The sequence below is a fragment of the Crassostrea angulata genome, chromosome 5 (assembly GCF_025612915.1).
Source record: "Crassostrea angulata isolate pt1a10 chromosome 5, ASM2561291v2, whole genome shotgun sequence".
NCBI classification, from domain to species: Eukaryota; Metazoa; Mollusca; class Bivalvia; order Ostreida; family Ostreidae; genus Magallana; species Magallana angulata.
In genome coordinates this window covers 18,692,513-18,718,627 of record NC_069115.1, presented here as the reverse complement: position 1 = coordinate 18,718,627, position 26,115 = coordinate 18,692,513, and the positions used below count along the sequence as shown (strand labels likewise).

General features: G+C 33.8%; 2 protein-coding genes, 1 long non-coding RNA gene and 1 pseudogene across 3 annotated transcripts; 2 read left to right on the top strand and 2 right to left on the bottom strand.

The window, feature by feature from the left end:
- The first annotated feature begins 161 nt into the window (after positions 1 to 161).
- LOC128183413 (uncharacterized) lies at positions 162 to 9,117 on the top strand. The gene is made up of 2 exons (XM_052852402.1): positions 162 to 254; positions 5,154 to 9,117. Exon 2 carries the CDS (start codon positions 5,191 to 5,193, stop codon positions 6,859 to 6,861), a length of 1,671 nt encoding a protein of 556 aa, XP_052708362.1. The 5' UTR covers positions 162 to 254; positions 5,154 to 5,190; the 3' UTR covers positions 6,862 to 9,117.
- A 382-nt stretch (positions 9,118 to 9,499) lies between these two features.
- On the bottom strand, positions 9,500 to 10,150 carry LOC128183426 (uncharacterized). Its single transcript, XM_052852416.1, has one exon. The coding sequence runs from the start codon at positions 10,145 to 10,147 to the stop codon at positions 9,575 to 9,577; it is 573 nt and encodes a 190-aa protein (XP_052708376.1). The 5' UTR covers positions 10,148 to 10,150; the 3' UTR covers positions 9,500 to 9,574.
- A 7,731-nt stretch (positions 10,151 to 17,881) lies between these two features.
- Positions 17,882 to 24,746, bottom strand: LOC128185188 (uncharacterized; annotated as a pseudogene).
- On the top strand, positions 19,326 to 21,765 carry LOC128183430 (uncharacterized). Its single transcript, XR_008243598.1, has 3 exons — positions 19,326 to 19,664; positions 20,574 to 20,624; positions 21,123 to 21,765. It is a non-coding gene; the product is annotated as an uncharacterized LOC128183430 (long non-coding RNA).
- Positions 24,747 to 26,115: the final 1,369 nt, after the last annotated feature.

The following is a 26,115-nucleotide window of genomic DNA, read 5'->3' as shown; positions in this document are numbered from 1 at the left end:
ATGTAAGAGTTATCTATCTTTACGAACATTGAACTTTTTTCTTTTTTGTGCTAATTACTTAATTAAAGGTAAAATTCTTTACCTCTGTGATAATTAATTTAGTTAATTAGAATAAAATATCAAAGAAAACCTTCAAATTATCCATCAGGTAAAAGGCAGGCGTACTGATTTTCTCGACAGCCTTGTATTCCCAGCCATGCGTGTTTTAGACCTAGCATAACACCGAGGAACCTCGCCATGGTTGATTTGTAAAGGTTTGTAGTTTGTATTTGAATATATTTGTAAGGACAGTGTTATCAATATTAATTAATACCGTAATCAAGGTTGTAGACTGGATATCATGCACGTTATTTCACTTTATCACTGCGAGTTACGAAACAAACTAGACCAGTGTGGTGGGGGCGGGGGGTCACGTAGATAGGGTGCGTCGATTTACCCAAATGGACCCAAATGTAACGTAAAATAACCCAAATGGAAACAAACGGACCAAAGTGGAAACCTAAATGGAAGCAAATGGAAATTGAATGGCATAATTGAAGATTTTATTCAATAATTTCAATTATATGATGAAGAATAAATAGATACGAATTCTAAAACAACAATTTTCTTGTGTTGTTAATGAATTTTTATTCATATATGAATTTATATATAACTGTTAATATAACTGTTGATATATAATCATTTCGAGATACCTTTTTTTATTATAACAATATACAATATTCATATATTTATTTTCGATATTGGAAAATGAAGTACCATAGCTGTCTTCTTCAAAAAGATGTATATAAGTTAGTTAAATGGCACATTCTTGTAATGCATGTTAAATAATTTAGGTGTTGTAAATACAGTGCTGTTCGGTTGTTTCTTCTAATAGTGCATTTAGTAAAATAGTAGCTCACAGGTACGTAGCATCGGGGGGGGGGGGGGGGGGGGGGGGGGGCTGCCCCCCCCCCCCCCGCCCCCCACTTTTTCTCGCAGCAAATAATTTTTTAAAAAAATTTACATATAAAAAATTGAATTGTCATGGAGTTGCCCCCTCCCCCCACTCTTTTGAAAATGTGTACAAAATTGACATGTAAATAAGGAAATTAGGAGTGAAATTGAAGTTATATTGAAGTTATAGATATATTACGCAAGCCCCCCCCCCTTTCAAAAACGATGCTAATTTCCTGGCTCAAACCAATCCTGTAGTGCATGTTTTGATATGATGTTTTTTGTTTGCTGATACATGTACAGTATGTGGTTCATATTTCATGCATCAAATTTTTAATTACTTTTTGATTTCTAAATCGATTTTTGGGCTGAAATTTTCTTTAAGGTCATATCAAATTCTAAGTAACCATTTATTACATGTATTTGAAAATACATATTTTATTTTTAAACATAAAAATCTTTTTTTGCTTATTCTGCTCGGAAATTATAATTTTAACGTTTGATTTTTCAATTTGTTCTTTTGGCTTTAAATATTTTTATTTGAAAATTATTTCAATTTGATCTTTTGGCTTGCAATATTTTTATTTCAAAATTATGGCTCTTATTGGGATGGCCTCAACGTGGCAAGAGCTGGACAACGATATACTACTTATAACGGCTAACAATCCCATTAATAGATTCGAAAAAAAATATTTAAATCATGTATTTAAATCATGAAACTAATTGATAAGACTACATTATCAAATTCTTTTTCTTTTTGGTCAGAAATTGTTGTTTTATGTTTTCTTTGAAATTTTTCAATTAAAAAAACTCATTTTATTTAAAATAATGATTGAAATTATTTTTAAAAGTCTTCAATTATGCCATTCAATTTCCATTTGTTTCCATATAGGTTTCCATTTGGGTTCATTTGGGTCCCTTTGGGTTGATTTGGGTCCATTTGGGTCATTTTATGTTCCATTTGGGTCCATTTGGGTATATTGACGCACCGCGAAGATACGGACAGACCAAGTTATGCGCAGATCCCACTGAGGGGGAGGGGGTCAACGTAAGATATTATTCAAGTTAAAATTGACAAAAACAGGGTTTGGACTCCCAACAAAACAAAATCACCCCCATTGAAAGTTTTAGGACTTGTGCATGTGAGATGGGGAATGTATGTTCGTTCGCCCTAAAATGTGTTCGCCCATGACGCCTTCCATTTGTTATCCTCTTGCCCTAGGCCTGTACGCCCTTGATTCAGTTTGCTTTATACTCTGTCCAAAGATATCATGGATTTACATTTTGCTTAAGGTCAGACGACACCTTCCTCAATTTTATATAACTTTTTCCAGGAATTTGTTGATGGTTTACTACTATTTTGACAGGCTTTCTTGCAAAAAATTAGGGAACCTTACCAAGCATTTCTGCAAAATACTAGAGTATGCAATTTCCTTGAATCTTCTTGAAATACACTTGAATTGCTGATATAAAAATAAATACATATACAGCACAGAAAAATTCACTATATTGGAACTCTTTTTCGGCCGGGGCGGGGTTTCGAACTCACGACCTCTAGAGCCCATACGCTTCTGGCAATGAGCGGCTACAGTTCTAACCACTCGGCCATGTAGACACATGACCACATTGAATTAAATTTTAATCACTTTTAAAATAATTATAAAATTAATATTTTTTATTGGAACTCTTTTTTACGTGGAGATCCAAAAAATATTCTCGAGGAACGTGTCGTCTGACCTTAATTGCATGATTTTTATAAATACCTCAGGGTACGGGATGTTTTTGCACCTAAACATGTTTCGCGCTGAGATGTTTCGCACCTATTCTGTTTCGCGCTGAGAGAGTTCGCACCTATTCTGTTTTGCGCTGAGATGGTTCACACCGCTATATTTCGCATCGAATACATTCATAATAATGAATGATTTATGAAACACATACATGTAAATAATAAGTTAATATTCCCAATTATTTATGAAATAAAAACACTTAATGGTTTTTTTATTTATTAAAAGCATTAGGCCTATTGAAGCCTGCACATGGCACAATATAATAAAATAATTATTCAATTAACAGATTAATGTTATGATTAGTAATACCAGTGATTATTCGAAGACCATGCTAATTATTCTCTAAAATACATTGTAACACCAGAATTAGTTCATATAATTGATTGCACAACCAATTAACTCATTATGAATTATCAATTACCAATGCTGCTTGGACGACACCGTCTAAATTTGGAGACGTGGGCAGATAATGGTGAGACAGGTGATAATTATGACACCATGTTTAATAGTATTTATATTGGCAATTTAAAGGGGCATGGTCACGATTTTGGTCAAAAAAGTGAAATTTCCAGTTTTAGACCTAAAATGAATATGTTAATCGTTAGGAACTGTTTATTTATGCTTAAAATGAATAATAAGATAGACAAACCAGCTTTAAAAAGATTTTTTACTGGTATATTGAAAATATGTAAACAAAAACAGGACACGAGCCTTGTTTACATGACGAAAACTTGTAAGCCCTGTATCTTGCTTAAAACTTCATTTGATCATTTAGAAATGCATTCCTAAAGCATTGCAAATAATAAAAACAGAAAAATAAAATTTGACCAAAATCTTGACTATGCCCCTTTAATCTTAAATTACAAACATTCTCTATAATGAAGAATACTAGAAGCGCAACTATAAAAAAAATAGTATTATTTTGCATATACGTAATTATACAAACAATCGATTTTAGAAGATAATTTATGAATTTCTTCTAAACTTACCACTATATATACAAGATTCATAATAAGTGTGTCTCTGAATATTTATCTCAGATAATTCCTTATACTAGGAGTAACGATTCTGCATATAAAACTATTTATGTGTTATTTTTGTGTGTATTTTTCAGTAATTTGTATGTCATTCTGCAATGACGTAATTATGAATTTATAAAATTATATATGGGAATGGATATTATCAAACACTAGCACACATTACTTTTATTAAAAAAGCAGTACAAAAATTGTAGTTGAATGGATGCAGAGGCGCCGATGTAAAGTTTGAAGCAGAAAAGTTATGCTATTAAATTATCCTCACCTTTACATCTCTTGTAATTAATTACCTGCACTAACACCCCTAATTTTTCATAAAAATAAAGGTAAATCTCAAGTGAAAGACATCCTATAATTGTTATCACAACACAATTAATACCTCTTGTTCTGAACCTATGCGATAACACCATGGCTTCAAAGCCTGGGGCTCAACCAAAAAAAAACAACAACGAAAGCGAAAAAAACGTTATACTACACGTAGCAGTGTATATACAAATGCAAAAACCGTTTCAATGTTTTTTATAACTTATTTCAATTCTTATACAGGTTATAATTAATTTCAGAACAATAATAACACTAGAAAAGTATCTTAATACAGTGAGATGTTTCGCTCCAAGGAAGGGGCGAAACATCGAGGTGCGAATCATCTCAGCGCGAAACAGTATAGGTGCGAACCACCCCGGATTCATACCTCAGGGTTCAAACGATGTTTAATATTTGTATTAAACTGAGCCATGGGAGATGAAGAGAGGAATGACGCCCGCGACACTCCAAATAAATTGTTCATGTTTCATTCACATAGCATTCACTGTTAACTTTGCACTCACAATTGTGCTCCGTTTGCGCCCTGCGTTCGCTCACCATTCAAAAGTGCTCACCAAATTCCATTCAGCGTGTGCTCACTGTTCGCTCAAAGTGCATTCACCGTGTGCTCACCATTCAGTCATGGTTCAAGTGGCAAAGTAGAACGTTTCAGGGACTATATCTTAAATGATGTGGCTTATGAACGAGGTTTAGATGGAGCGAACAAGGTTTAGGACGAACGATAATTGGAACGAACAGGCTCTGGGCAAGTGGACTTATGTGAACTGATAGATAGGGCGAACAAACATTAATGGAGAAGGGTCACAAACTGAAAAAAAAAATTGATCAGCAAAGTAACTAAAACCTCTATTAGGAAGCACATTTCGTTGATATATTCTTGGGCCTGTATGCTATATTACTGGATATATCTATTTGTAGGGGGGGGGGGGGGGGGCTCTAGACTCTTCCTTCCTCCCTGTGACTACGATTTTGACTATTCACTTACAGAAATGGTATTTTAAGAATAAGTAAAACAAGCTTACCAATTATCTTATTATAATATATGTTTAGAACTGTACTTTTGTTTTTCCAGAATTCCTTTAAAAATTCATCAACTGAAGGTGTTGACCATGTACCCCCACACTTGGGCCCAGGATGTGTTACGGTGTCATCTCTGTGAGGCTCCTGTTCCCCCGTTATACTGTGATATTTGTCACATACATCTGTGTAAAACCTGTGTTGGGGAACATCTCTTAGATGAATCTACAGACCACAAAGTGGTGCCATTTAAAAAGCGAGGACTTAATCCTAAATGTTCAAAACATTCCACACAATTATGTGACCTTCATTGTGAACAATGTGACATTCCTATTTGTGTGGAGTGTGTTTCCTCTGATGAACATTTAGGACACAAGCAAGTTGGCATTTTAAAAATACAAGATACCAATAGGGAAGCATTAAAAAAAGATCTAAAAGAATTAGAAAATTCCATTTATCCTAAATACCAAGAGATTGCATCTAATATCCCAGTTCAGAAGGCTGACCTGATTAAAAACTCCAAGAAATTGTCAACAGCTCTAGACAAACAAGGAGAATACTTGCACAGAGAAATAGACATTGCCATTCAAAAACTGAAATCTGATGTGCATGAAATGGAATCCAAACACCTGGTTGTCTTTGATAAGCAGGAAAATGAAATCAAACGCAGTATTTCTGAAATTGAACAGAGTATTGATGATTTGAAGAAATTACTTAACTCCAATGATGTCAGCCTTGTCACTGCCTACAAATCCAAGAATGACGAATTCAGAAAATTGACTCCTAAATTCACAGTTTCCTTACCAAGTTTCACCCCTCAGAAGATAAACAAAGAAGAGATTTATCAGCAGATTGGTTCTCTCTCAGCATTATCAATCCCGATAGAAGAACAAGGCTACAAAATGGATTCTCCTGGTGCTGAGTCCTCTCCCCTGGATAGATTGCTCATTGATGTACCATGGATCATCACAGAAATAAACACAGAGTATGGAGAACCTAATAGATTATGCAGTGTGTCCTGTCTGAGTGATGATGAAGTGTGGTTGAGTGGTCATGACAACATAATGAGACTCTACAACCTCCACGGTAAACTGGTGAAGTCAATCCGAACAAAGTCAGGGAAGATACCATTTGACATAGCAGTGACACAGAGTGGTGAACTAGTTTATACTGATCCCGATGATAGAACTGTGAACATAATGAAGAATACACAGATACAGACAGTGATCAGACTAAAGGGGTGGATACCTCTCAATGTCTGTAGTACCTCCTATGGTGACCTCCTGGTTGTCATGGTCACTTATGATAATAAACAAACAAAAGTTGTGCGTTACTCTGGCTCTACAGAGAAACAATCGATTCAATATGATGTCAAAGGACAACCTCTTTATTCATCTGAATTTAATGCTAAATACATCAGTGAGAACAAGAACCTAGATATCTGTGTAGCTGACCATGACGCCAATGCAGTAGTGTTGGTCAATCAGGCCGGCAAACTCCGGTTTACCTACACCGGTCCTCCCTCTACTACCAAGGAACCATTTTTTCCAGTCGGCATCACTACAGACAGCCAGGGTCGGATCCTAACAGCAGACTGTGTCAACCAACGTATCCACATCCTGGATCAGGACGGACAGTTCCTCCGCTACATTGACAACTGTCATTTACAGCTTCCTTGTGGTTTATGTGTGGACACCAGAAACAACCTCTTTGTGGGTGAAAATAAAACAGGTAAAGTGAAGAAAATCCAATATAGCATGTAAACAAACTGTGATCATAGTAGTACATGACATTGTGTAATTTTGTGTACATTTACAAAGTAAATATCAAATATCAAAGTAAAATATTTACATTTGAAAATATGTTTCCTTATACATGTATGAACTTGCAGAATAGCGAAAATATTTAAACAATAAAAAGATTTCTTTGGTGATTCATGGGGGGATATGAAGGTGGCGATATTGAAGGAAAAAAATTAAAAACATAAGTTAGCGGGTTACGGGTTATGTAATTTTTTTCTGCACTGATCGCTTTCTTCATAACCCCCATGTATCGCCAAAGAACCAAAGAAAGCATTTCATTGTTCATATTTATATCTTTCTTTCACAAATTGCTTGAAAAAGGTAAGTAAAATTAATTATACATCAGTACGTTACCTAAAAGAAATAGCCAAATCGTCTAGCTCCTATGAGAATTTGAGTCTGATATCATCGTGATTATTTCGTGCATACCATGACTTTTCTTGGGTGGCTGTAGGTTTCGACCAATCGATTAACAGGGCCTGTATATTTCAATTCTGCAGTTTCTATATATAGAGCTATGACTTAACTAGTGTTTCGGTCAGAAATAGTGGTAATCATACTCGGTAGATGTACATGTAAATATTCAATTTTGTGTGATCTTTCTCGTGACGTCATAATGATCAAAGATTAGCACGCGCTTCTCGCTTGTAGGTTGGATTATTGTAAACTTAATATCTCGGTAGTTTTATCAGTTCTAAACTGTTTGCCTTTTTCAATGTAATTATAAGTAATAAACAGCAATGTGAACTTTTTAACTTGCTGTTTATTTCTTTATAAATTGATTCTGTTTAAGGAGGCTGGATGGTCAACAAATTAACCATCAGATCTTCTCTACATTTTTAGATATGATTTGTTTGGTCATAAACTATCATTTAGTAAAGAAAAATCCAAATATTTTCGATTTAAAATTTGAATATCCTTATACATACAGAACTCTTCTTCCTATAGGAGATTGATATTCCATGTATCCAAAGATGGCCAACACCACCAAGCATTCTTAAATGATATTTTATAAATACATCAACAAATTGTAAAGAAATATGATATTATAATATATATCAAATAATACTTAGTACCAAACTGTGTTTATATTTATATATTATGTGTTATCATGATTCATTTAACTGTGGTGACGGTGTATTTTTCATGTATGAATAATAATATTTCTCACTATCAGTTGTACTGTAGCTATATATTTTACATGTAAATAAAGTGGCTAGGTGTACTTGTTAATGAAATTAATGTAAATGATCAGTATGTTGTTGCTTATTAATGTGTTTGCTATATTAGCATAAAGGCTTATGCCATTGTAAACATTTCTTATTCTTTGGTAGATAGTAGCTGAGGGTCGGTAGCTCCAAGTCGAAAAAAAACCTCGGATTGACGACCAGGGAGCTACAGTTTCATGCGTGTTAAGAAGTTGCAAATTACGGCGCACAAAACGTTAATTGCACTTGTTTTGCACTGATTAAGCTAATTTTCTTTATTTTTATTTTTTTGCTAATACTTTTTTTTTTCAGCGGTGGGTATTTCAATGAGGCGGGAGGCAATTCAAAACAAACAGTTATTATATTTTGACCTATCTGGTATCGTTACTTTATTTGCCTCAGACTTTCTCTTAAAAACGCTTACATGTATCGACCACGGAAAATGAAGATTGTCAGGGACGTATAATAATACAAACCCCCGTGTATAAGAGAGTCGCCATTCTCACTTTAAACACACTACACCACTTCAATTCACAGTTCTGGTGATGATGTTTAAAAGAATATCAGAGGCAAGTACAGTGACAATATAAGTAGTAAGATGTCCGAGAATATTTTTTTTGAATCAAATATTTGTACAGAATGTGTTTGGAAAGAAGATTAATCTGTAGCGCAATTTTTGTGTGCTGTAAATTTCAACTTTTTATCACGCACAAAACTGTAGCTCTCGGGTCGTCCAGACCGTGAGCTACAGACCTGAAGCTAATAGCGCTAAAATACAGTGAATAAATTACGTGATCATTGCACATGTTTATATATGATTGATATGATTTTCAGTATTTAGAAGAACTTGATCTTCCTCTGTTCTTGGAAGAAATGTTTACATGAAAAGAGCCTTGTTTTGTCAGCATTACTAGAAGTTTCTAGAGAATTTTGCAATTTTTTAAATAAAATTTATTATTAACGAGGTACTAGTCATAATTGAAAGATGAATAAAGGCGATTCATCTTCATGTTTGCATTTTCATTTACGTTTGAGGTGGATTTGTGCATGTGCACGGGAATAGTACATGTAATTCAGAAAGTAGCGTGCAGAACGAGGTAATACGACAGGTTTGTTTACGGTTGTTTGAATTCATATAAACAGGTTGTTTTTTTTTAACAGAAAAACTAGATGCTGTTATATGCGTGATTGTATGCTTTTTTCATATGATACTATTTCATGGCGTTCTTTAAAAAATGATTTTATAATAATTGCTGCGATAGTTTTACAATTGTAGAGTGCAGGAAAAGAACCCACGAGTTCGAGAAATATTGTTTTAAGATTTAAATAACCAATATGTTTTCGTAACATATTCTTGTTTTAAGTTTTAGGTAATAAAATACGACTCCTACTATAACTCTATTTTTTATTGCATTCACACGCAGTGAAAAATTAAGTTTTATTACTTAAACATAAGCCAGCATGAATCATTTTTGGAAGACAATTCTTTCTTGGACCACGTCAATATCCATGTCTCCGACTTTGACCAGACGGAAGCCATGTTTTTCGATCTTCTCCCTCCGCTTTTCGTAGCCCCAGCCCACGCCGTATCCCTCGCCGTAAGGACCAGAGAGGCTCATGGGAAGACAGGAAAACAAGCTCAGGGGCAGGTACAGCTGGGCAATGTCGGTATCGGTCAGCTTGGCGGAGTACGATGAAACTGGCGGATCGTAGGCCGCTCCGAATCCGTTTGATTTCAAAACACGGCGGACTTCCGTCAAAATTCCGTCTACCGCATATGCGTCATGTAGGACATCGTTTAAAATTACAAAATCGAAATTTTCCGTCCAGTCTTGGGGAAGCTGTTCTCCCGGCACACACAGGAAGTTGACATTGATCAGCGCTTCCTTTTGCAGCTGCGCGTTGGCTTCGTCGATGGATTTCCTGACCGGGTCGATACCATACACGGTGCTATAAGGATAACGCTTGGCGATTATAAGTGTGTACCTTCCGTATCCACAGCCAAGATCAAGCAGCTTAAAGTCGGAACCTGTACACATACGTGTAATATACTTTTTTTATTCAGTTTATGGGTCGAGTGTTAAATAAATTAATAACAATGCTTGATTTCCCAGACTAGTATATGCAATGTAATCTACATACTTGGTTTAAGGTCAAGCACCGGTAAAAGTAGTTCCTTGATCCAGATCTGAATGTCCTCTGGTTTGTGGTATCCGCCCCACCACTCTAAGAAGGGATTGTAGTATCCATAACCTGTAAACAAATAACAGAGATACCATTTACATAAGGAGAATTAGATACAGGTGTTAGGTGTCTGTGTTTTGTTTTCTCAACTCTGGTCATTCATTATTGTTCAGGGATTTGGTACATTTCAAGTCATAGTTTTGCAACTTCTAAAAATAGTTTTGCTGCTCCGAAAAATTTCAGCATTTGATTTTAAATTTTGTAAATATCCTTTTTCATCACGTATTGTGATATTTATAAATACCAAAAATAGAAAACTGGCTGATTTTAACGAAATAAAACAGCCACGGCAGTTTACATACGTTTTTCTTTTTAAATTCTTTCACCTTTTCTGTACTTTTTATAGCAGAGACAATAAGATGACTTGACATTTCAATAATGTGAGCTGTGAGTTAGAACCATTTTAACAAGAGCTTGGACTTTTGGTAGTTGTGTCAATCGGCAATGTGATGTAGGCCTGTCTATTTCATTGCTGACCACTCAGTAATGGCTCTTTGAAATCAACAAGATTTGTTCGGCTTTTGAGCGAAGGCTACGCAATCGGTGTATATTTTGCCTGAAACCAGCGTCATTTTAATTTGTTTTGACGCAAGAAGTAGATATTTACATCCTACTGAAAGTCCAAGGCCTTGTTAAAATGGTGCTAATACATTTTATAAATACCTGACCTATTGGTCCATTATTAGGGAGAACTGATTCCAGTTTTGGTAACATGGCGCTCAGAATACGAAGGACCGTGGCGCCATGTCCATGAGTCTTTAGCTCAGAGTCCGGATAGGGCAGGGAGAATCTGTCGTCTGCGTGTGACGTCACGATTCCCGAGGCCACCATACTGTTCAGTCATTCCTGAATGTAACTAAATGGAGATAGCAAGAGATTGTGTCATCTCTAAATATTGATAGAATTCATTTACTCTTGCACTTTGATTAACTGAAACCTGTTTTAACAAGAGCTTTGATTCTGGGCAGTATGTGACAAATTTCAATTTGATGAAGGCGGGGTCTACTCATCGTTAACTTTTCAGTCATGACTGATACACAGGAATACATTCAATGACATGTAATGATATTAGTTCAATCTTATCCTGGGATGTATTTTTCAGTTTCACACAAGAGAGCAGATCTATATTTTGGCAAAGAGAAACTTTATACAGTCTATGAATATTGATGAGCTTCTGTTAGCGAATAAGAATAAAGGAATGTAAAACAAGAGCTTTCACAGCATAGGTGCATGTACATGTATTTCAAATCATGTAGATCATTTTTTTTGTTGGAAATCATAATTTTGAATATATCTTCATATATGAAAATGAAATTTGATTGTATTGTTATCTCCAGAATATGACCTTAATAAATAAATTAAAAGTCGTCTTCTCTTACAAAATGATGTAATTATAAGATTCATGTACACGTAATATTTTTTGGTAGAAAATATTAGGCGTAACCTGCTTCAGTAAGCCTATTACATGTATCTCAAAGACCAATAATAAGTAAAATAATACATTTTTTTATTCCATGTTTTCGGAATAATTGCTACTTTTATTGACGTCATAGAAAGCAGTGTGATAATGATTTATTTGAACAAATTGAACAATCATGACAAAATTATACGAATCTGTAAATGTCATAATTTTGTTTTATTTATTATCCATATGTGAATGATTTATTTATAATAAATATTTACCATTGGGGCAGAAATTGCACTTTTTAGATAAAGTCCTTTAGCTGCAATGTTCTACATTCTTATATCATCGTCGGTTTCAATTCGTTAGCTAATAAATCTCTACAGCATTAAAAGTTATAATTATAGCTAGATGCGATTGAACGCGGTTAAATATCAGAATACACAACAAGCATTAAAACATTAATTAATAGAAGAAAAATACAAATTTACACTTTCATGTATGTACAAATAACTTAATAATTAGACACTTGAATATCTGTATGATATGGTCGAACAATGTCTGCCACTTTCACATAATTATTCCCTAGTACGCAATAATAACTTGTTTCACATATACTAATTAGTAGAACTGATGCATCTTGTAATAGATTATTACTATCAACTGTTTAGTTATAAAAACACTGCCAGGCAGTGGAAAATCTGTAACTTGTACAGCCAAATTTAAGCAAAGTATGCAGAACAAAAAATCATGCAGGTAAAACAAAATATAAAATATACAACCATGGTCAATGGTGATTTGTACAATCAGTAGGTAGTTGAATCACCAAAATATTTTTAAAAAATGTGGGTATATCTATGAAGATTCATTTTATATTTTTTCTTTTATTGCCCATATCACATAATCCTCTAAAATCTCTCTGCTTAGATACATGAATGATCATGACATACTAAACGATGTTAACATTGTATTCATAACTATTACATGGTTATGATTGTCTATCTCTATCAAAGAGTACGTCATGTTTTTTGACCAAGTACATTTCCAAAAAAAGTTAAAGTTTTTAGAATATAACTTTACGCCAATAAGTAACTATGTGCTAAATAGATTCTACTAAATCCATTGTTTATCTATGTATTGACTATCTTTCATCATCTTCATATAATGTATCAACCTGCGGCTAATTTGATCAAAGACACTACATCGTTAATTTTGTATATACCTTGTGTATTTTATTTCCATCAAAATCTTAGCCAAGTAAGAAAAAACCCCGATTAATGCAAACGTAAGTAGTGCCAAACAAATAACATGTTAAATGCCATAACGCAAATGTCTGCTGTTGATAAACACTTTAATTTGAATGGATTTAGATTTACATGTATTCTTATTACATCTGTAGAAGCTTTTACATATGTGTACGCTCCAAGGTTCACTCTAAATTTGATAGTTATTTTAGAAAAAAAGACAGTATCGAACTACTAGTTTCCAGATTTGGCATGCATGATATGCAAACAGAAGTGAACATTTTCTATTTTATCTTTTTTATTTACAACCTTATGGTGTTAAATTATTAGGATGCACTACACACAATCTGTGATGTTTTACAGTAACTGTTTTGAGGCTAAATAGAGGCATCGACATTGTTTTAGTTTCTTTATTAAATTTCTCTTAATTATAATTAGACAAGGTATTATGTCTCTTAGTTCTAAAATTAATTTTTACAAACAATATTGGGCGTATTCTTATCAAATTGAATATTTTTTTGCCTACCAAAGGACTATAAATAGTTTGTGCCTAAAATGGTCCCCTTACATGAACATTGTCATTTTACTGTAATTCTTTGTTTTATTTGTACAAATATACATTTGAAGTTTTCCCATAATTTCATTCTGATTTTAGTGCCCACAATCATAAATTTTACTTCTCCCGCCATTTTTGCATTTTTAGCATAAAACAGCTTGTTTTAGAGGGAGTTTTTCTTTAAGGAAACATTGAGTGACTGCTTGAGCAAACAAAAAGATTTTACCAAAGATGTATCTCTCCAGTACTTATTAGTGACAAAAAGTTCGTTCTTGTTCAAAGAGTCGCTCTGTATTCCCATTCAAAAAAAATAAGATATGAAAAATGTCCATTTTTGACTGATTTTGAGTGAATTATAAAATAGCGTCATTTCTGACGTCATATACTGAAAGTGAGTGCATATGAATTAAATAAATAGGTGAAAAACATATTTCATGTCAACTATTTTATAAAATAATACTACATATTAATGTACCTGTATCACTTTAAAAATAGCGAATTCTGGGGGCCAAATTTGACTTATATCATATATAGTTCTTTTTGCAAGGAATTGGGAGTCATAAGGTTATTAATCCTTTCTCTGGCATCTTTTCTTGCATTGAGAAGTATTTTTAAAAAGAAAATGTACACAGTGTATGTAATGCATCTTAATAATTTGACATTGTAACTTATTACTAGTCTTGTCAACCAACTTTAGAAACAAATTTAAACACGATGTAAAAACTCCGCCATTATAGTTGTCAGCTGTTAGATCTAAAAAGATTTTATGGCAAAGTAGTTATATTCAATTACTATTCAGTTAGCTTCATTTAGTCTTATGTCAGTTGAATATTCAATAAATTGTTCAACTTGGTCTGTATTAAATTAATTTCCAAAAATTTTAGTAACATCAATTAATTCAATATTACTGATAAGTATTTTAAGTCTTCGTGAGAAAGATACCGTTTGTGTGACACCGCTTTCTAAATTAAGGCTTTACCTTTCTTTCATTCCAGTCTTTTCAGCAAGCTCCCGTGCAGTTGTTTGATTTTAATGAAGTGGTCAATGATGCCGACTTTGTAACCAACCCCAAACACCAGAGCACTGAGGCCATCCTTCACAAGCTTGTCCAAATCTCGACGTCCACCGTGCTCTGCCATAGCTGTGCAATGTGAAGATCGCTTGCATCAAGTTGCACAACTTAAAAAACAAACTGGCCTTGAGTGGCAATCGGTTGGATGTGTCTATGCAATGCGGGTCACGTAAATAAAAAAATGCACATTTTTTTGTATCGATTTTACTTTTAATGACTTTGCTAAACAAATACATGTCGCTATAAAGGCATGTATGGAATAGGAATATATGAAATAACTGGGTGCATATTCTTGCACGAAAAAACTTTTCAACATCTCGTGTTCTATATAAAAGGTGGATGGGGGAGTAGGGTAGAAAGGAAGGTTATCGGGAGGTATGAAGTCTATAAATGTCACGTCTTTAACTCATGCAGGCCACACCTTGGATCACATAGGTGTCGTTACTCATTTCGTGACGATGCACGTAGCATCATTTTAGTGGTAGAGGGGGCGGGGTGGGGTGGGGGGGGGGCAGACTACTCAAAAAATATTCTTAACTGGCAAGAAATTTTTTTTCGCAACTTTCATAATAATGAAAACTCTTATCCTGGAGAGGGGGTGGGTGGGAGTAGACATACCTTCAATTTCACTCTTTGGTTTCATTTTTTATTTACATGGCCCCAAAATAGTGGGAAGGGGGAACTTCATATTAATTTACTTTTTTATGTGTAAATTTTATATAAAAAAAGGTCTCCTACGCGAAAAAATATTTGAAGGGGGGGGGGGGGGAAGGCCACCCCTCCCCACTGCTCCCCCCCCCCCCCACCGATGCTACATGCCTGTCACGAAACATTTGTTCGAGACTTATCTATACCAGTCTCTCTGCTGATTGGATGTAAAAGTGGGTTATGTTCTACACAAAAGTGGAAGACATCCCATTACTTGTACTTACGTCAGTGGCCCTATTTTTATGAAATTTTTAAACGATAAATAATGATAAAAAATTCTCGAACAAAGTAATCGATAATTTCTTAATGATGTCTATAGTCTGAATAGTTTCAAATTTATAATAAGACATTACGCTGACGTTCAGTAGCAAAACTATTCCTGGTTGGAAATCTTCCACAGTGTGTGTTTATGAATGAAGGAAGAAGGTGGAAAGAATCGGTGTGTTTAAAACTATGCGACAAAATGGGTACAGCAAGTCAAATTTTATCAAATCAAATTGGGAATTGATAAAATAATTCGCAGCAAAACCTAATATGAGAAACTTGAATCAAGTTTGCGGCTAGGACCTTCTCGCTAACCCTTATCTAAATTCTAGCGCAAAAGAAACGTCTGTTTACTCTAATAACAAACTGCTACTACAAAAAGCACCAATGAACTAGTTTATGCGATGTTTTCGGGATTTGAAATTAGTGCCATGTTCTTGCAAACCTCTCGGAATAATGTTCACGCGCTAAAAAACAAAAAGTTTGTTAACAATATGATGAAAATGCTTTGAAAGTGGATTGTCTGATTTAATCGTTAAAGATATTTATTAATCTATAAACATATTTTATTCTAATAACATGTAGCTATTGTCACAAAAAAGTTACTCTGTCACATATATGTCATAAGGCGCTTGTGGACTGGACTGTGTACTACCCCCCCCCCCCCCTTTTTCTATTTTTTTTTTTGCTTATTTTATTTTTAAATAAATTATCGTTAACAACTCCTTATATTTGTCTCCAGTCGAGAAGTAATATATATATATATATATATATATATATATATATATATATATATATATATATATATATATATATATATATATATAGGGAAACGAGTGAGAATATAAAATGCTACCGAGTCCTGATATTTCTATTATTTTTCAAGTGAACACATATTTAAGGGGTTATTAACGAAAAAAAAATAGAAAAAGGGGGGGGGGGGGGTAGTGAACAGTTCAGTTCACAAGCACCTGTGATATGTCATTGATTCTAGGAGAAGTTACATATGAATGTAACGGTATTAACTACTTCTTATAGTACTCAACTTAGGTTTTTAAATACATCGATTGTATTTATTTTACAATAATCTGCCTTTACTCTTTGTTAATTTTAAAACCATGGTTTGATTTTTTAAGATTACGATCAACCAATTACTGCTTCTGGGTGCAAGTGTTGTACATGTATTTATAATAGCCGAGCTGAATACTGAGAAATTGTTTCAAAAAGGAATGCCTTATGTTAAATAAATGCACATAAATGCTTGAGGACAAGACCCCCCCCCCCCCCCCCCCCCGATTTAGACCCGATTTAGACCCCCGAGGTAATTGACTCTCTTTCTGATAGAAATTCCTTGAAAGTCAATAAAGAACGTGTCGTTTTCCAAATACATAAACATTAACGGAGAATGATGGAAAGTAATAAACACTTTTGTTGGACAACAGTTTTTTTTGCGCACCAGTGCATTTAATTTTCTCGGATTTTATCGAACCATTGTGACCGAAATATATATTTTGCCTAGCGGAGTGGCATATCTTTCCTTATTGTATAAATTTATGCAAATTTGGGGCGTTTAACATAACTTATTATTTTAAGTGTTTTCCCTCGATATTTCGAATACTCAAAGTTTCTAAACAGTCCTATCTAGATATATTGAAGTTTGACTGTAAATTAACATAAAAACTAAACTGCATATATACGTGTACATGCCGCAGCATTGCCGCCAGTAGTTTTTGAAATCTTTGCCACCTCGAATGAAATCTCACAAATGATAAGCTGAGGAAATAAACATGTGTTTTGCTTGATGTTTGATGATCGTTAACTAATGCATTTCCTCGTTATAAATAGCAACCACAACAAAAGGTACATGTAATACGGTCTGCAGTTTTTTTTATCAAAACCATCTTGGGTGTTACTGTAAGTGAACGGCATTTCAATTGTTAGACTTTTTATCACATACAAGATGAAATGTAGATTAGGTGATGCCACATTTTCAGAGAAAAACCTCATACCTTTGCTAAAATGTATCCTTCATAAATAAGACTGCATGATATCTTACGCATAAGCCTGTTGTTACATGTACGTATAGACCCTATACATGTATATTACTGTCTTTCAACTTTATGGCGGTCTGGAAAGACTATTACCTTTTAACTTTTTTAAAAGCCATAAATATTTTTGATTCATTTTGATTTTTATAGAAATTTAATTTTACATCTTGATAGCAATAATTTTAAAAAACTTTCAAATTCTATTCTACGAGCTATAGAGACGGAGTCATTTTTTTTTCTCACCGGTATTTATTATTTCATTGGTTCAACGTATAAAAAAATGTGCAACGGGGGACCTTTTTCTACAATAAATAAAACTTCTATATTTTTGTATTGAAAGACGGGTACTTTTGGAAAAAAAATCGGTAAAGTTATAAGGTCAATTAATGCTATTATGTCTCATAAAACTTGGTAAGATTTACATGTAGTACCGGGAATCAACTTATATGAAGCCAGCATAAATCATTTTTGGAAGACAATTCTTTCTTGGACCACGTCAATATCCATGTCTCCGACTTTGACCAGACGGAAGCCATGTTTTTCGATCTTCTCCCTCCGCTTTTCGTAGCCCCAGCCCACGCCGTATCCCTCGCCGTAAGGACCAGAGAGGCTCATTGGAAGACAGGAAAACAAGCTCAGGGGCAGGTACAGCTGGGCAATGTCGGTATCGGTCAGCTTGGCGGAGTACGATGAAACCGGCGGATCGTAGGCCGCTCCGAATCTGTCGGATTTCAAAACACGACGGACTTCCGTCAGAATACCGTCTTCCGCATATGCGTCATGGAGAACATCGTTGAGAATGACGAAATCAAACTTTTCCGTCCAGTCTTGAGGACGCTGTTCTCCCGGCATACCCAAAAAGTTGACATTGCCCAGCGCTTCCTTTTGCAGCTGCGCGTTGGTTTCGTCGATGGATTTCCTGTCCGTGTCAATGCCATACACGGTGCTATTAGAAAAACGCTTGGCGATCATAAGTGTGTACCTTCCGTATCCACAGCAAAAATCGAGCAGCTTAAAGTCGGAACCTGAACACATACATGTATACTTTTTTTTAATTCAGTTTATAGGTCAACAGTTAGATAAATTAATTACAATTGCTTGATTTCTCAGACTAGTACATGTATATGCAATGTAATCAACATACTTGGTTTAAGGTCAAACACCGGTAAAAGTAGTTCCTTGATCCAGATCTGAATGTCCTCTGGTTTGTGGTATCCGCCCACCACTCTAAAAAAGGGCCTTGGTAGCCATAACCTGTAAACAAACATAAAATATTATTACAGAGATACATAAATGTATCGATTACATTGGAAGCATACGATACAGCTGTTAGGTTTCTGTGTTTTGTTAGTCTTGAGATGTTTTTCTGAACTCTGGTCATTCATTATTGTTCAGGGATTTGGTCCATTTAAAGTTATATTTTAGCAGCTACTAAAATGAATTCAGCATTTGATTGTTAAATTTTGTAAACATCCTTTTTGATCACATATTTTGATATTTGTATATACCAAAAAATAGAAAACAGGTTGATTTTAACGAAATAAAACAGCTACTGAAGAAATTTTGGAATATTTTTAAAAGGTACATGTAACATGGGTTTTTCTTTTAAAATTCTTTTACCATTTCTTAATTTTCTTTACTTTTCATAACAGAGACAATAAGATGATTTGACATCGCAGGACAGATAAGGCAACACATCGTTTTGATATGCTAATGAAGGGATAATGAGTTATGACGTCATAATATACGCCCCGCCTCTGTATTACCATATATAGAATATATACCGAAAACAGCAGTTTAAGCATAAAATACGGCTGATTTAATACTTCATAAGCAAAATATAACTACGAATCACTCATGTGTGTTTTTAAAAGTTTACAACAATCAGAATATACGAAAAATTTCCATAACGCATCTGTCGTATGGGTGTGAATCTGCGTCCCAAAAGCGCTCGTCAGACGATGTAAACACGTGTAGCTGGTATTCCCGATGATGGCGATCTTTTGATGATTTATCAGGTATGTAGATTAGATATACAGTGTATTTGTAACATACCAGATAGCTCAATAACTATTTTATTGTGATTTTATACTGTTGAGGCATTTCTGATCGACTTAATATGTTGTTTCGTTCAAAACATGAGGAGAGACTGCATTGTTTACATTTAGGCCTATACAATGTACATTGTACATGTAGCTTTATTGCCAGTCCGTTAAATTGTTGATCATTTTCACCAATCGACACGAATCAGTTCATAGTCCTTGTACTGACAACATTTAGCTTTACACAGCTGTTTGTTTTTATTTCAATTTGTAAGTAAACAATACAAAGACTGTGTGAAAACAGATGATTTGATTTTCTGAAAATCAGTACAGTGCAGGCTAAAAGAGGCTGATTTCATTTTCTGGAAATTGATGAACAGCTGATCATTAACACCTTTTTACTGTGTTCAAAATTCTTCCATGACAGTTCATTTATATTGTTTATTCATTGATTGTTCATCCAGTTGATATATTAAGATATGCACATTAATTCTTAATTATTACTATATAGTTTGTTTTTAGAACTCAGTATATTAAATCATTACTACCATAACACTGTTTGAAATCTTGTCACCGGGGTTCATACTTATGATGCTGTACTATTGGTAATAAAAAAACCCAAATAATAATAAACAAATGACTGCATGTCTCCATCTGATTTTCTCTAAATGAGGAATCTACATTCATGGTCATATATGGTACTGTTTGTGTAGTCAATGTGCATATGTAACTTTCAAATAAAATTTGAAGTGTTGGTCATTTTACCCATCCATGCATAATATATGTAGACCTTTCACAAAAATGTTCAAATTACTGTTGACATGTCCTTATATGCATGTAAATTAAATTGTATGACTTCTCATAATTATATTTTGTTATTTGCAGAGTAATTTGAAAAGTGTCACACTGATTTGAAAAAAAAGGCTGGAAGAAAATGTAAGTAAATAACATACATGTATAGGTTCAATAATTTATCATTGAAATAATGACCAGTCTGATTAATCTATGAGACAATTCAATTAGAAAAAGTATTTTCAAGTTCGAATGGTTTCATTTAATGTTTTAAAATGATTGATATAAACCTATGTTATTTATAAATCTACAATTTTGAATATTGCTCATCAACAAATCAACAATACATGGTATGTTTTAATTCACACTGACTGCACCAGCATTATATAATATCAATCAATCAAATCAGTTGTGTGTGAGAGAGAGAGAGCACATATCAGGGGTGAGGATGCGAAAAATTTCAAATCGATCAAACTGAAAAGCTGTATTTGAATTTGTGCAAAATTAAATGCACATCTAAACATAATGAAATGTTTATTAAGATATAAATTCGATCAAATTGTAGAAAATCCTCCATTTCAGTCTTTCAGCCATTTTGATAACAAGTTAAACTTACTGAAATATATATAATTTTCATTTTAGCTGGTACCTGCTTTGTCTTGAGATTTACATAAATGATGTTCTTATTGGTGATCATCTACCCGCACCCTTATCCTGGTGTCATATACAAGATGAAATGATGGAAAGAAAAACCTGAACTTTAGAAACAGGAAGACTGTGTTTTTGAAGAGAGAAGAGGACAAGAACTAAGAAGTCATACAATAAACACATTGACATCATAAAAAGAAATTGCAATTTTGAGTTTGCATGCACATGTCAGGTTTAAATGTTGTCACAGATTTTTTTTTCAGAAAGTCCCTTTATCTTCTTGAATTAATAAAACAAATGAACCAAATATAATTGTTTCTATATATATAATTTTGTTTGAGAAGTGGAAAGGGGATGGTATGTAAATGGGCAGGAGAGAGAGTCTCTCACATAGGAGAATTCAGACTTATTTTAATTCAATATATTGATGTGAATCAAAAATGGCTTTTGATCGCCTTGTTGCAGGATTTACACACTCTCTTTCCTTTCTCGGTAATGAGAAATGAGCGTTTAGAATTTATTTTGTGAATGAATAGATATGCTAACCCTCCCCCTCTCCTTAATCTTAATCATTCTGCATGTGTTGAATAAAAATAAAAGTCAATTTTAATGAGTGTTTAAATTACAAGTGTAACGTGTAATACAAAGGTGAATACTGTTGATTGCTTATGGGGGGTAGGAAAAGGCCTCATACATGGGCAGATCTACATGTATAGTCCCCATGGCAAATTCTAATTTAATTCACAATTTACATAGTAAAACACCATGGTACCTGGCCCCTGGCAAACAGAATAAAGTTACCCCTTTGAACCCCCTCCCCAAAATAATATTAACAGACCCAAGCAGTGCTATAGAATATGCAGTCATTGGGCAAAGGCTGCACATATATAATGAAAAAAATACTCCATATCTTATTTTTTAATATATATTATGAGAACAATTTATAGTTAGTTTATTAATATCAGGGGCTTCATTTGTCTCTGTTGACATCTAATCCCTCAAATTATTGTGTACAATTAGCTCTTATATATTTTTTCTCCCATTATTAAAAAAATATTAAGAAACCAATAACTCCGCGAATGCGGTTAACCAAGAGAACTGATACACAACGGTTTTTTGTTTACATCCATGATACAACAGAGGAAATGCGGACGATTCATCGTAACCATCTCGTCTCTTTTAAAATAAATAAAACAGAAGCACTATGTTTAAATAACCATTTACATAATGTACTGTTGAAACATATCTTAAAATTAATTCGGATTATGTGATAAAATAACATCGCGCCTATATCAAAAGAGTTATCGCTCAGAGTTACCTCCCCTTTTGGGATCACTTGTGCGTTTGAAATGTGTATTGATTTGAGAGGACTTCTAGATTGAGAAATGAAATGCAAAAGTTCAAGTGCAAGACGGCTATAGATATTATTAAACTTGGTATGATTTTCTTCCCTTTTACGAGTTCTTTATAAAAACTGATGCTCATTTGTTGAGAGATGAAGGTTTACTTTGTAATGTAATGAAAATATACAAAAATGCACTATTTTAGGAACAAGTAGCCAGTTTTAAAAGAAATTTACATAACTAGTAAACTTTACAACTGAATGAGCACTGATTTCTATGATGTATGGATAATTTTGAATATGTTGCCATATTATTTACTCTTAAATTTCTTTGCTATGCCCTTGAACTTTTTGTCTCATTTTAGCATTGACGATTTCTGTCTAAAAGACGCCCACGTGACCCTAAAAAGTCACGTGACCGACAAATTTAGACATGGTCAAGAAAAGGAGACCCATATCTTTACAATAACACCCAAAATAGTTTAGAGCTATTCATTATGCAGAAATGAATAGACAAAAGCAAAACGACCTCCTTTTACTGCTGTTTAAAAGCAAAATGTTGCCTTAACCGTCCTGCGATTGCAATAATCTGAGGTGGGAGTTTATACATTTTAAAAATGCCTGACCTCTTGGTCCATTATTTGGGAGAACTGCTTCCAGTTTTGGTAACATGGCGCTCAGAATAGGAAGGACCGTGGCGCCATGTCCATGTGTCTTTAGCTCAGAGTCGGGGTAGGGCAGGGAGAATCTGTCGTCTGCGTGTGACGTCACGATTCCTGAGGCCACCATACTGTTCAGCCATTCCTGAATGTACCTGAATGGATATAGCAAGAGAATGTGTCATCTCAAAATATTGAGAGAATTTGTTTACTCTTGCACTTTGATTAACTAAAAGCTGTTTTAACAAGAGCCTTGACTTTGGGCAGTACGTGACAAATTTCAATTTGATGAAGGCGGGGTCTAATCATCGTTAAATGTTCAGTCATGTCTGATACACAGGAATACATTTAACGTAATGACACTTGTCCGACTTTGTCCTGGGATTTCTTTTTCAGTTGAAACGGTGTCAATTTCACACAACAAACAAGATCTATATTTCGGCAAAGAAAAACTTTCCGATTTATACAGTCTATGAATATTGATAAGATTTGTTTGGCGAATTAGAATAAAGGAATGTAAAACCAGAACTTTTACAGCATAGGTACATGTATTTAAAATCATGTAGATCTTTTTTTTTGTTGGAAATCATAATTTTGAATATATCTTCATATAAGAAAATGAAATTTGATTGTATCGTTATCTCCAGAATATGACCTTAATAATTAAAGATCATCTTTTTTTAACAGAATGACGTAGTAGATTCATGTACATGTAATATTTTTTTATCTAATTTTTCGACTAGAAATTGTTAGGCGTAATACTTGCTTCAGTATAAAGCTTATTACATGTATCTCAAAAACCTATAAAAATATCATAATAAAAAAATAATACATTTTTCATTCCATGACAAAATTATAGGAATCTGTAAATGTCATAATTTTGTTTTATTTATTATCAAGGTGTGAATGATTTAATAATAATTACTTTTTGCAATTGGGACAGAATCTTTTTTAAAAAAGTCTTGTAACTGCAATGTTCGACATGCTTATAAAATCATCGGTTTCAATTTGTTAAGTAATAAATGTCTACAGTATTAAAAGCTATAATTATAGCTAGATGCGATTCAACTCGGTTAAATTCCAGAATACACAACAAGCTGGAAAACATTAAATGATAGAAGAAAATCATAAAGTCACACTTGCATGTATGTACAAATAACCTAATAATCATACATCCGAATATCTATTTGATATGGTCGAACAAAGTCTGCCACTTTCACATAATTATTCCCTAATACGCAATAATAACTTGTTTCACACATACTAATTACTAAAACTGTTGCATATTGTAATAAATGTTTACTATCAACACTTTTAAAAGTCATAAAGAACATTTAAGAATAACCAGTTCTATGATTATTTATTTAGTAAAGGAATTCCAGGTAAATTTGGCCAGTAATTCGGTCATCGAAACTACAAGCATTTTAAACGAAAAATTGACCATTACATGTAAGTGGTACTTTTTTTCTTTGTAAAAAAGAGAGAAAGAGAGAAAAATTTGTGCTCCGTTTTTAAGTCGGTATCACAGATTATTTGTCTCTAAAGTTTTAATATGTTTTAGGTGCTATCGTTGTGGCGAGCACAGCAACGTTTTCACATACCTTGCATCATTATCATGCTATCAACTATAAAAAAAATTAAGAGAGAGAGACAGACAGACAGATAGACAGGGAAGAAGGAGGGAGAAAGACAGACAGACACACAGACAGACAGACAGACAGACAGAGAACATACGTAGAGAGAGAGAGTGAGAGTGAGAGAGAGAATATTAAAAGATTTTTATGTTTAAAAAAATTCTTTCAGACAGAGAACAGACGGAGAGAGAGAGAGAGAATATTCTTACAATTTGAAAATATACATAGATTTACCTCCGCCTAAAACCGTTCTTTACTTTTGGAGAGAATTGACCAGTCTGTCTAAACGTTATTTGTGTTTGATTTGGTCAAAACTGTTAACGATAAATACGGTATTATTTTTTTTCCTTGTTGTTATCTGAACTTTATTTTTTTCCTCCTGGTTCATATATTTTATTTGTTTATTTTTGCATGCTAATTAAATACGTTGTATCCGTGCCCCCGGTCCCTGTTTGTAAGTGTGTAATTTCCCAATTTTGAATTTAATGGTTTGACAATATTCAATATCTGTATAAATTTTTCAACTGTTGATTTTTTCTCTTGGTTATTTTTTATTTAGTTCAAAATGACCTATTTTTTTTTATCTTCCCTACTTATATTTACTGAATTAGCTTCAAATTGGATCGACATGACAGTAAAGTATTAAAGTATGGCTCTTTCTTGTATATATTCAATCTCTCTATCAACACCCCCCCCCCCCAAAAAAAAATTAAAAACATCATCTGAGGCAGGTATCGCAGTCTATACTTAAATTGCTAGTACACGCATTACAGATGTTTGATCTACCTCTAATTTATTGCGGGAAATATAGCTCGGGAGCACTGCGACGTCATCCATGACCTTTTTTGTCTTTGTTTACGTGACTCGAATCAATACAAAGGTATAGAAACATGTAACAAATGTACATGTATTGCGTTTCGCGAAAGCTTGTGCTTGTGCAGTACTCAGAACGTGTCTTCAGACCTTAAGACACCGACTATAACGAGTACCATTTTTGGCACAGCACCACGGGTGAAAATATTAGAGAGCATTATCGGACGTAGACAAAAAAAATTGTTTGATAAATCTATATGTTTAGCTTGTTCTCTTTCACATGCACACTAGTTCTTAGAGTTCGCTTCGCTCGCTATTATATACAGACAAAAATAAAACAAAACAAAAAACAAATAAACTTCAGCACCTCAACTGAAATAAAATATAACAGTTAAAAGTTAATTAAAATCATCCATCATGTGAACGGCAGGGGATTTCCTTGGCTGGTGTATGGATTCTATGTAAGAGTTATCTATCTTTACGAACTTTGAACGTTTTTCTTTTTTGTGCTAATTACCTAATTAAAAGTAAAATATTTC

Excerpts from the sequence above, each read along its gene's own strand:
- LOC128183413 (XM_052852402.1), top strand. The coding sequence starts at position 5,191 with ATGTACCCCCACACTTGGGCCCAGGATGTGTTACGGTGTCATCTCTGT.
- LOC128183426 (XM_052852416.1), bottom strand. The coding sequence starts at position 10,147 with ATGTGTACAGGTTCCGACTTTAAGCTGCTTGATCTTGGCTGTGGATAC.